Source organism: Ailuropoda melanoleuca, chromosome 8 (assembly GCF_002007445.2).
Source record: "Ailuropoda melanoleuca isolate Jingjing chromosome 8, ASM200744v2, whole genome shotgun sequence".
In the NCBI taxonomy this organism is placed as follows: domain Eukaryota; kingdom Metazoa; phylum Chordata; class Mammalia; order Carnivora; family Ursidae; genus Ailuropoda; species Ailuropoda melanoleuca.
In genome coordinates, this window is record NC_048225.1 from 59,691,591 (window position 1) to 59,702,312 (window position 10,722).

Genomic DNA, 10,722 nt, shown 5'->3' on the forward strand with positions numbered 1-10,722 from the left:
CCTCTATTTTTAACTTTTTGAGGGACCTCCACACTGTTTTCCAAAGTGGCTGTACCAGCTTGCATTCCCACCAACAGTGTAAGAGGGTTCCCCTTTCTCCACATCCTCTCCAACATTTGTAATAACAGTCTTTCTGGGTCCTAAGAGTCCTTCTAGCAAATCATCAAAAACCTGAAGGTGATCTTGGGGACCTCTAGTACAGTGGCACTCAGAAGTATTAAGGAAAATGGGGAATCAAAAGTCTGTCAATAATGATTCTCTTTGTCACNTTCCAACATTTGTAATAACAGTCTTTCTGGGTCCTAAGAGTCCTTCTAGCAAATCATCAAAAACCTGAAGGTGATCTTGGGAACCTCTAGTACAGTGGCACTCAGAAGTATTAAGGAAAATGGGGAATCAAAAGTCTGTCGATAATGATTCTCTTTGTCAAACCAAAGTTCAATATCATACAGATAGTGTTAAAGAACAGTTCATCAGGATTTGTGCTTAAGTGCATCAGATGAAACACATGAGATAGCCTTCACTTCCTCTTGGGGCCCCTCATAACAGTGAAGGAACTACAAAGGGCATTAGCAGTAGAAAACTTTTGCTTTGACCCTTTAATTATAAATACAGACAGTTAGAGATATCCTAGGAAAACCACCATCATGGTCCAAAGTAAACAAATAGATCAACTGATCACTGGAGAAAAAGACTTTAAAAGAAAAGAATTCTCATTAACATGGATCACTGAGGACCAGGCAAGATCAGTGAAAACAAGATATCTAAATATCTTTTCGGGAAATTTCAGAAGGTATAAAGTACAAAGTAAAAGTACAAAGAGACAATCTTAAAACCTCCTGGAAAGGAATAAAAAATCTACAAAAGAATGGCATCAAACACGCCAGCTGGAACATGAAGTACTTGGGAGACATTGCGACAATGTAAAATGATTCTAAGAGAAAATAATTTTAACCTAAATTCTGTGCCCAGCCAACTTCTTTTAAGAATTAGAGCACAATAAAGATTATTTTAACTATCTGTGAACCCTTCCTGGAAAAAAAAATTCTCAAGGACATACTCAAGCAAAATGAAAAATCTCAAAAGGGGGGGATGATGCGGGTTTTAAGAAACTGCAGTGAGCAAAGAAATGGAAATAGTGTACTGTAGTTTAAATGTTTATTAATTTGGCTGTGAAACATAATGGAATAGCAAAAAAGAAAACAAAACAAAACAAAAACGTATTTTAAAAGAGAAAAGCATAATTAATTAAATTCTGGGAAGAAGAAGATTTAGATATAAAACGAACAAGCTTGATTTAATAGACACATAGAAATTTCGCCCTCGCAAATGGAGAATCCACACTGAGCACATTTGAGCCCAAGTGAATGGGACAGGAATAGGAGAGAATAGCATAATATTTTAAATGGTTGAAATCATTAAGACATATTTTCTGAATCAAGGCAGTAAAATTAGAAGACAAAAGTAGAATCCTCTGCAAAATGTGTCCTTTCAGAATTTTTAATGCCCATTATTAATTTATACATAATGAAACTAACCAATTTTAAGTGTACAAGTTTTGCCACATGTACACAGTCACGTAATCACCACAATAGTGACACAGTCTATTTCTGTTATGCCCAGAGGTTTCCCAGTGCTCCTCCAGTCAGTCCCCTCCTCCCAGCCCCCAGTCCCTCGCTCCCATGGATCACTTTGGGTCACTGATTTTGCTTTTCCCAGAACTTCCCATAAAGGGAATCATACAATGTCTCCTTTTGCGTGTAGATCCTTTCACTCAGCATACGAGTTGTCTCTTTCATTAGTAGTTTTCCATTTGGTTGCTGAGTGGTATTCCATTGTATGGAATATACCACACTTTGTCCATACCACACCTTGTCCACTTGCCATTTGATACTCCATTTGGGTTTCTTTTCAGTTTGGGCTCACAACAGTTGCATCCAAGTCTTTGGATGGATGTGTGATTTTATTTCACTTGGGAAAATAACCAGATGCGGGATTTCTGGGTCATTCAGCAAGTGTATGTGTAGCTTAGGGGAAACTGCCAAACGGTTTTTCCAAAACGTTTTTAACATTTTGCATTTCCAGCAGAGCTCACGAGAGTCCATTGTTCTGCAATAATTCATACCGTCAGTCTTTCATTTCAGCTATTCTAGTGGGTGTGTAGCACTGTGTCACTATGGTTTCATGTAATTTTGACGGTCTGGTCAGATCTTTTGCCCATATTTTTGTTAGGTTGCTTCTCTGAGTTGTAGGAGTTCTTTATGTATTCTGGATGTAAGTCCTTTATTGGTTGTATGTTATGCAAATATGATCCTTCAGCCTGTGGCTTACTTAACCTTTGCCTTTCCTAAGAATGAGTGTGAAGAACAAAAGATTTTTAACATTAATGAAGCACAATATATCAGTTTTTTCTATCCTGCTTTGTGCTTTTTGTTTGCACCAAGGAATCTAACCCAAAGTCAAACATTTTCTCCCGTGTTTTCTTCTAGCATTTTCATAGTTTTAGTTCTTACATGATCCATTTCTGTCAAATTCTTTCCTATCATGTGAAGGAAGGTTATGGTTCTTTTTTGTTGTTCCAAATAGATATCCAACTATACCAGTATTATTTGTTAAAAAGTGTATCCTTTCTTCATTAAATCATGTGGTCCCTTTGTAGGAAGCCACTGACCATATAAACAAGGGTCTAACTCTGGCCCCTTCATCCTGTTCCGTTCATTAGTGTGTCTGTCCTTTTGCCAACACCTCCTTGATTATTGATTACTGTGGTTTTATTCTGTGCCTCATATTCAGGTAGTGTTAAGTCCTTCAATTTTGTTTTTCTTTCCCGAAATGATTTTGATTATTCTAGGTTCTTTGTATTTCCATATACATTTTAGAATCAGTTTGTCAACATCTATAAAAGGTATGCTTGGCTTTTGATTGAAATTGCATTGAATTTACAGATTACAGAAGAATCGGTAGCCTAACAATGTTGAATGTCTTGATCTGTGAATGTAGAATATCTCTCCATTTATTTATGTTCTATCTAATTTTTCTCAGCAGTGTTTTATAGTTTTCATTGTATAGGTCTTCCACATCATATGTCAAATTTATCTGTGAGTATAAATGTAAATGTATTTGGGGGTACCTGGGTGTCTTAGTTAAGCATCCGACTCTTGATGTCGGCTCAGGTCATGATCTCAGGGTTGTGGGATTGAGCCCCATAGCAGGCTCTGTGCTGAGCACAGAGTTTGCTTAAGATTCTCTCTCTCCTCCCTCTGCCCCTCCCCACTCACGTACTTTCTCTCTCTCAAAAAATTTTTTTTAATAATAAATAAATGTAAATGTATTTTTAAACTTCAATTTTTAATTATTTCATTTCTAGTATATAGAAATAATATTGCTTTTGTATTACCTTATTGGCCTTGCTAAACTTGTTTTCATAGTTTTTTACAGATTCCTAAGGATTTTCTCCATAAACAGTCATTGCATCTGCAAATAAAATAGTTTCAGTTCTTCCTTTTTAAGGTATATATCTTTCATTTCTGCCTTCTTTCACTGGCTGGACCCTCTAGCACAATGTCGAATAGAAGTGGTGAGAGCAGATGTCCTAGCCTTGTTCCCTAATCTTAGGGGAAAAAGTCTGTCATCACTAACTTTAATATTAACTGTAGTTTTTTGTAGGTGTCTTTTTAATAGAAGGAAGCCCACTTCTATTCCTAGTTTGCTGAGAGCATCTATCCTGAATGGGTATTGACTTTTTTCAAATGATTGTTTTATGTCTGTCGATACGGTTTTAGTATGTTGATATGGTGATTTACTTTGATTAATATTTTCAAATGTTAAGCCAAACTTGCATTCCCTGGATAAATCCCACTTGTTCAGGATATATCTCCTATTTAATACATTGCTGGGTTTAATTTGCTAAAATGTTATTGAGAATAATTATGCCTGTGTCCATGAGGATGCTAGTCTGTAGTTTTCTTATAATATCTTTGTCCAGTTTTAGCATCAGGTTATTGCCATCCTCATATAATGAGTTGGGAAATATTCCCACCTCTTCTACTTTCTGGAAGAGCTTATATAGAATTGGCATTATTTCCTACTTAAATGGACTTGACTTTTCTTTGTAAGAAGATTTTTAACTATGACTTCAATTTATTTAGTGGATATAAAACAATTCAGGTTATCTATTTTTTTTCTTTAGTATGGTGGTTTTTTGGCTTTCAAGTAATTTGTTCATTTTATCTAAGTTGTCAAATTTATTGGGATAAAAATGTTCATAATATTTCCTTATTTTTATTTTAATGTCTATAATATCTTTGTAGATGTACCCAACTCCATTTTTTATATTGACAATATTTCCTAATTTTATTCCTGATCAGTCTTTTTTTTTTTTTTGAAGATTTTATTTATTTATTTGAGAGAGAGACAGAGAAAATGATAGCACAAGCTGGGGGCGGGGCAGAGGGAGAGGGACAAGCGAGACTCCCTGCTGAGCAAGGAGCCCTATGCAGGGATCCATCCCAGAACCCTGGGGTCATGACCTGAGCCAAAAGATGCTTAACCGACTGAGCCACCCAGGAACCCCCTTGATCAGTCTTATTAGGATGTTGGTTTCATTGATTTTCTCTAGGTGTTTCCATTTTTTATATTTATATTGTTTTCTACTCTTATATTTATTATTTCCTTCCTTTTATCTATGTTGTGTTTGATTTTCTCCTGTTTTTTGTGTTCCTAAGTTGAAGATTGGATCATTGTTTTGAATGATACCTCTGTTTGAATGTAAGCATTTTTTAAAGATTTACTTACTTAATTGAGAGAAGGAGAGCAGGGGGAGGGGCAGAGGGAGAGACTTCAAGCAGACTTCCCCTGAGCGCAGAGCTCACCTGGGGCTCAATTTCATAACCATGAGATCATGACCTATGCTGAAACCAAGAGTCAGGGGCCCGACCAGCGGAGGCACCCAGGCACTCCAGAACGTAAGCATTTAATGCTGTACATTTCCCTATATGCACTGCTTAGTCTGTGTCCTACAAATTTTGATATGTTGTATTTTCATTTTCATTCCATTCAAATTAATCTTTAATATCCCTTGTGGGTTTTTTGATTTGACCTGTGGGTAATTTAGAAAAGTATTGTTTAATTCCCAAATATTTGTGGATTTTCCAGATAGTTATGATTGCATTCTAGTTTCATTTTAGTCTTATTTGGAACATACTTTGTATGATTTCAGTCTGAATTTAATGAGAATTTTTTTTATGACCCAGAACATGGTTTATCTTGGTGACTGTTTGGTGTATAATTGAGAAGAATATGTATTTTGTTGTTATTAAATGGAGTAACAATGGGTAAAGTAAATGACAGGTCAAGTTGGTTGATATTATGGCTCAGGTCTTTTATATCCTTCCTTCTTTTCTGCTTGCTTGTTCGTCTTACTGACAGGGTAGTGTTGAAATCTGCAACTCTACTTGTGGGTTCGCCTATTTCCCCTCTTAATTCTATCAGATTTGTTTAATGTGTTTCGAATTTTTGTGGGTAGATGCATATACATTTAAGTTTATGTCCTCTTGATGACTTGACCCTTCCTTCCTGGTATTATTCCTTGATTTGAAATCTCCTTTGATATTAATACAGTCATTAAAACTTTGAGTTGTGTTCACATGGCTTGATTGTTTTTAATCTTTTTAACTTATCTTTGTCATGATATTTTAAGCGGGTTTCCTGTAGACAGCATATATACTTGGGTCTTGCTTTGTTATACCTATTACTTTTTTTAGTGATTACTGTATTGTTTGAAATATACATATTTACAGTATTTTAATGTTTATTATTTCCTTTCTTCTGCTTACTCTGTTTTTACTTATTCTTTTTAGTTTTCACTTATTTTTTTTCTTCTGATTTCTTAGAATGAGCTGAGGTCATTGATTTGAGATTTTTCTTCTTGTGTAATAGAGGCATTTTGGTGCTATAAATTTCCCCCTAAGTGCTGCTTTAGCTGCATTTCACAAATTTTTTTTTTTAATTTTATTTTATTTATTCGACAGAGATAGAGACAGCCAGAGAGAGAGGGAACACAAGCAGGGGTAGTGGGAGAGGAAGAAGCAGGCTCATAGTAGAGGAGCCTGACGTGGGGCTCGATCCCACAACGCCGGGATCACGCCCTGAGCCGAAGGCAGACGCTTAACCGCTGTGCCACCCAGGCGCCCCGCATTTCACAAATTTTAATAGGTCATGTTTTCATTTCAGTTCAGTTCAAAATGCTTTCTAATTCCTCTTTTGATTTCTTCTTTGATCCATGGGTTATGTAGAAGTGCGACATTTAGTTCAAAATATTGGAGATTGGGGCGCCTGGGTGGCTCAGTCGTTAAGCGTCTGCCTTCGGCTCGGGGCTTGATCCTGGAGTTCTGGGATCGAGCCCCACGTCGGGCTCTTCTGCTGGGAGCCTGCTTCTTTCTCTCCCACTCCTCCTGCTTGTGTTCCCTCTCTTGCTGGCTGTCTCTGTCAACTAAATAAATAAAGTCTTTTAAAAAAAAATATTGGAGATTTTCCAGATATCTTTTTGTTATTGATTTCTAAGTCATTTCCACTGCAGCCAGAAAATACACTTTGAATCTTCTCAAATTTAATTGAGACTTATTTTATGGCTCAGAGTATAGTCTTTCTTGTGTTCTGGGTGCCCTTGGAAAGAATGTGTATTCTGCTGCTGTTTGGTGAGTGCTTTTGTAATGCCACTGGTTACGCCCAGTCAGTTGGTAGTGTTGTTCAAGTATTCAAACCTCTGACTATAACTTGTCTAACCTCACAATTCTATCAGCTTTTGCTTCATGTATTTTGAGAGTGTGTTATCTGGTGCATAAATATTTAAAATTGTTATGTGCTTTTGATGAATTGACCCCTTTATCATAATGATGTGATCTTCTTTGTCCTGGTAGTATTCATTGCTCTGACATACACTTCGTCTGATATTAATATAACCACCCCAGATTTTTTTTTTGTTAGTGTCAGTGTGGGATATCTTTTTTTTATTCTTTTACTTTTAATCTACTTATATTTTTATAGTCAAAGTAATGTCTTATAGAGACCATAAAATTGAGTCTTGCTATTTTACTGAATCAATCTTTGCTTTTTATCTGGCTGCTTAGATCATTTACATTTAATGTATTTGTGGAAATAGTGGGTTTAAATTTACTATCTTGTTTGTTTTCTATTTCTGTGAGATTTGTCTCTTGTAATTGTATTCTCTTTCCCTTTCTTCTCCGTCTTGTTTTGGATTAATTTAATATTTTTAAAGCATCCATTTTATCTTCTTTTTTGGTGTATTAGCTATACATCCTTTTAATATTTTAGTCATTTCTTTTGGGTTTATAGTGTACATCTTTAACAGAAACAGCCTAACTTAAAGTAGTATTGTACAATGTGTGCTATATACAGTACAAGAACCTTATAATTCTAGTTTCATATCTTCTCAGTGAATAATCCCAATAAAACGATAATTTCTTCATTTCGGTATCAATTTTTCAACCCTGGAAAGGACTCTAAGTGGCCCTGCTTGAGCTCCATACTCATCTCTGAATAGACAACAATGGACATGGGCATGAATATTTTGCTAAGCCTGAATTCCTGCAGCAGCCCTTCTAGAAATACATGGAATTGGAAAGGAGCTCACCAGAAGAACCTAAGAAGAGGAATGCAAAACTGCACTAATTAGACAAAAACTAGAGCTATATTCTTGTCTCTCCCCCTCACTCCACCCCAGACGGAAAGGCCCATCCCCCTGGGTCTCTTGAGATCTGGGCTCCAGGATCCAGGAGAGCCAGGCCTGCAAAGTGAGGTCATTTATTTACACGAGGCAAGCAACGAACGCAGGGAGGTGCAGAGATCCATCTGCCTTAGTGACCAAACAGCTTCCCTTTGCCTCATCCTCCTGCAGAAGCGGTCAAGGCGGGGAGGTTGGGCGAGGTGACCTTCCAGAGCTCAATCTTTGCTTCTAAAAATAGAAGCATCCTTGGCGAATCGAGGAGGAGGGGAGGCTGTGGATGTTGAGGGCAAAACCCGGACTCCCCAGAGCACTGTCAGTATGAAACTGTATTAATTAGACGCAGGCACCTAGCTCGATAATGTTAGGTATCACAGAAATTGAAACTAAATGAACTGGCTTTTCCCCCCCTCCTTTCTGGTAACACTCTCCTTGGGCTAAAAAGAAGGAAAACCGTGTCTTCTGACCTATTTGAATGGCTGCATACTGCCTGAGGAGATGTCTTCCCCAGCAGAGGGAAGCAGGGGTTCCTTAGGGACACACCAAGAGAAGGCCAGAGCTACAGTTAAGTGGGAGCCCCCAAGGCCAGCGGGAGGGGGTCACCACCCATCTCTCTGGATGGAGCTTGCACGGGGCTCAGTGTGAGGCTGGGTGGGGCCAGGTGAGTGTCTGCGTGTGTCCAGGACTGCGGATGGCATGTGTGGTCTGCAGGGTCCTTGTGTAGAGCCAGATTGTAGGGTCTAGGTATTTCAGGACCCAGTGGCTCTGTGTGTTGGTCTACACACGTAGTGTGTGACCGGTTGTGTGCAGCGCTCTGGCGGGTGGAGGTTTGTGTCTGTGTGTCTTGTGTGTGTGCACATGCACATGCGTGTGTTTTGGGACGAGGTGTTTGCTGGAGTGTGTTGAAGTATTATGGCTGTCCTGGGGGCGGTGTAGGGGAGGTGTAGGGCTGTAAGGGGAGGAGGCGTAGGGATGGTGACTATTTGGAAGACTTTGTAGACTGATGTGGGGCGTGGGGGGAAACTCGGGGAAGCTTCCTAGGAAGCGGGGCGCGGCTGTAGGGGGATCTGTCTGAGAGGCCGCAGGAGGCTGCGTGGGGCTGTGTGCAGAGCAGGTCTGGGCTGTGGTGGGGTGGGGCTGTACCGTCCTAACAGGGCACCTCTTAGGGCAGCTCTGTCCTGGAGGTCCTGGGGGATTGTGGTGGCGCTATGAATGGAGCCACATGGGGGACTCTGTGGGAAATAGTTAAGGCTCTGGGGGCCGCATTCAGAGCTGCGGGGCCAGTGTNTAGGAAGCAGGGCGTGGCTGTAGGGGGATCTGTCTGAGAGGCCGCAGGAGGCTGCGTGGGGCTGTGTGCAGTGCAGGTCTGGGCTGTGGTGGGGGTGGGGCTGTACCGTCCTAACAGGGCACCTCTTAGGGCAACTCTGTCCTGGAGGTCCTGGGGGATTGTGGTGGCGCTATGAATAGAGCCACATGGGGGACTCTGTGGGAAATAGTTAAGGCTCTGGGGGCCGCATTCAGAGCTGCGGGGCCAGTGTGAGCTGCGGAGGGCTGGATGGGGGATGGTAGAGGCCCTGAGTGGCCCCCACAGCCTTGCCAGCTGAGCATGGGCTGTACTTCCTTAGGGGCGGGGGCTCCCGAAGTCCAGACATCTTTTCTTCTCCGTGGGGCTGACGTGAAGGAAGAGACACCAGGGACTCACAAGATGAGCGAAGGAGCCGTTCGTCCCTTCCCATGCTGCCCTGCAGCCAAGCTTTATGAACGCCTAGCTCAGGACACTTTCTGAAGCGTCTCTTTGTACTTTCTCAACAGGACAACGTGGATCTTGGAGAGCTGATGTTTTCCCTCTGCTATCTTCCAACTGCTGGCAGGCTGACCATTACCGTTATAAAAGCAAGGAATTTAAAGGCAATGGACATAACAGGAGCATCAGGTGGGACATTCTCAAGTTCAGACTTCCTCATAGGGTTTTAGAGGCTTACGAAGTGTCTAGTAGAGTAACGACGTGCATGGAACCAAACTACCTCGNCGGAACCAAACTACCTTGGTTTAATCCCAGTGCTAGATCTCCTGCTCTGTGACCCTGGGCGAGTCCCTTAACTTCTGTGCGCTTCCGATTCCCCATCTGTAAAATGAGGGTAACAGTAGTATCTGGCTCATGGGGTTGTTGTAAGATTAAGTAAGTTAATGCACATAAAATCGTAAGAATAGTACCTGGCACGCACTAAATGCTACCTAATGTGAATAATTATCATTATTCCCTCTTAGGTCTTCTTCACCGTAACTGTGAACTAGTCCTAAAGTCTACATGTGTTGATGCAGTTTACCTCACTGGGTCTTTCCTCAGATATAAGCAGTCCCCGTCTCAGGTCTATGGAAGAGTGAAAAATAATCTTACATCCTCATAAAAAGCCCATCAATGAACTATGCAGTTTGGTATTGCCAGTGAATCGAGCGTGTACACTTAAATTCTAGACCAGAAAAAAAAATGCCCCACTACGCAGTTCCTACTGTACAGCCTCCACAGGGGCTCCCAAAATGTGGTCATAAAACACCCAGGCCACTGGCTGTAGATCACAGAAATCAAAGGACACCGATGCAATACAGTCTGCTTACTGTCCCCGGTATTTTTCCGAGAGAAAAAAAGACGGGGCCCCCTCTGGTCCTCTGAGTCCCTCCTGGACAGTGTTATGGAGTCAGTAGTTGTGCAGGTCATGCAGGAGAGAAGGCACCCCCCACGGAGCGGAAGGAGAGTGAGGGGGAACCAGAAAAGTCCCACTGGAAGTGGGGACCAGCTTTGTCACCTGTCCCCCTCTGCTGGTGTTGCACCACAAGCAAGCCGTTGGCCTTTCTTTCCCTGCCATGCTGCTGTGGGCAGCTCTGGGGCACGAGGCCCCTGCACTGCCCAAAGTTCTCCCTGTCATCTAGGTGTTCTGCCTGTCCCTTTCCTAAAAACCTGATGTTTAGGATTATTTCCTGGG

The 10,722-nt window shown here is 40.9% G+C and overlaps 1 protein-coding gene across 1 annotated transcript in view; it reads left to right on the forward strand.

Moving 5' to 3' along the window:
- The window catches only part of SYT9 (synaptotagmin 9), a 219,467-nt gene that overhangs the window by 138,908 nt on the left and 69,837 nt on the right, over positions 1-10,722 (forward strand). The window contains exons 5-6 of the mRNA XM_034667621.1: positions 9,554-9,674; positions 10,010-10,122. Of these exons, the coding sequence (XP_034523512.1) occupies positions 9,554-9,674; positions 10,010-10,122 (234 nt within the window). The remainder of the gene's footprint in view (positions 1-9,553; positions 9,675-10,009; positions 10,123-10,722) is intronic.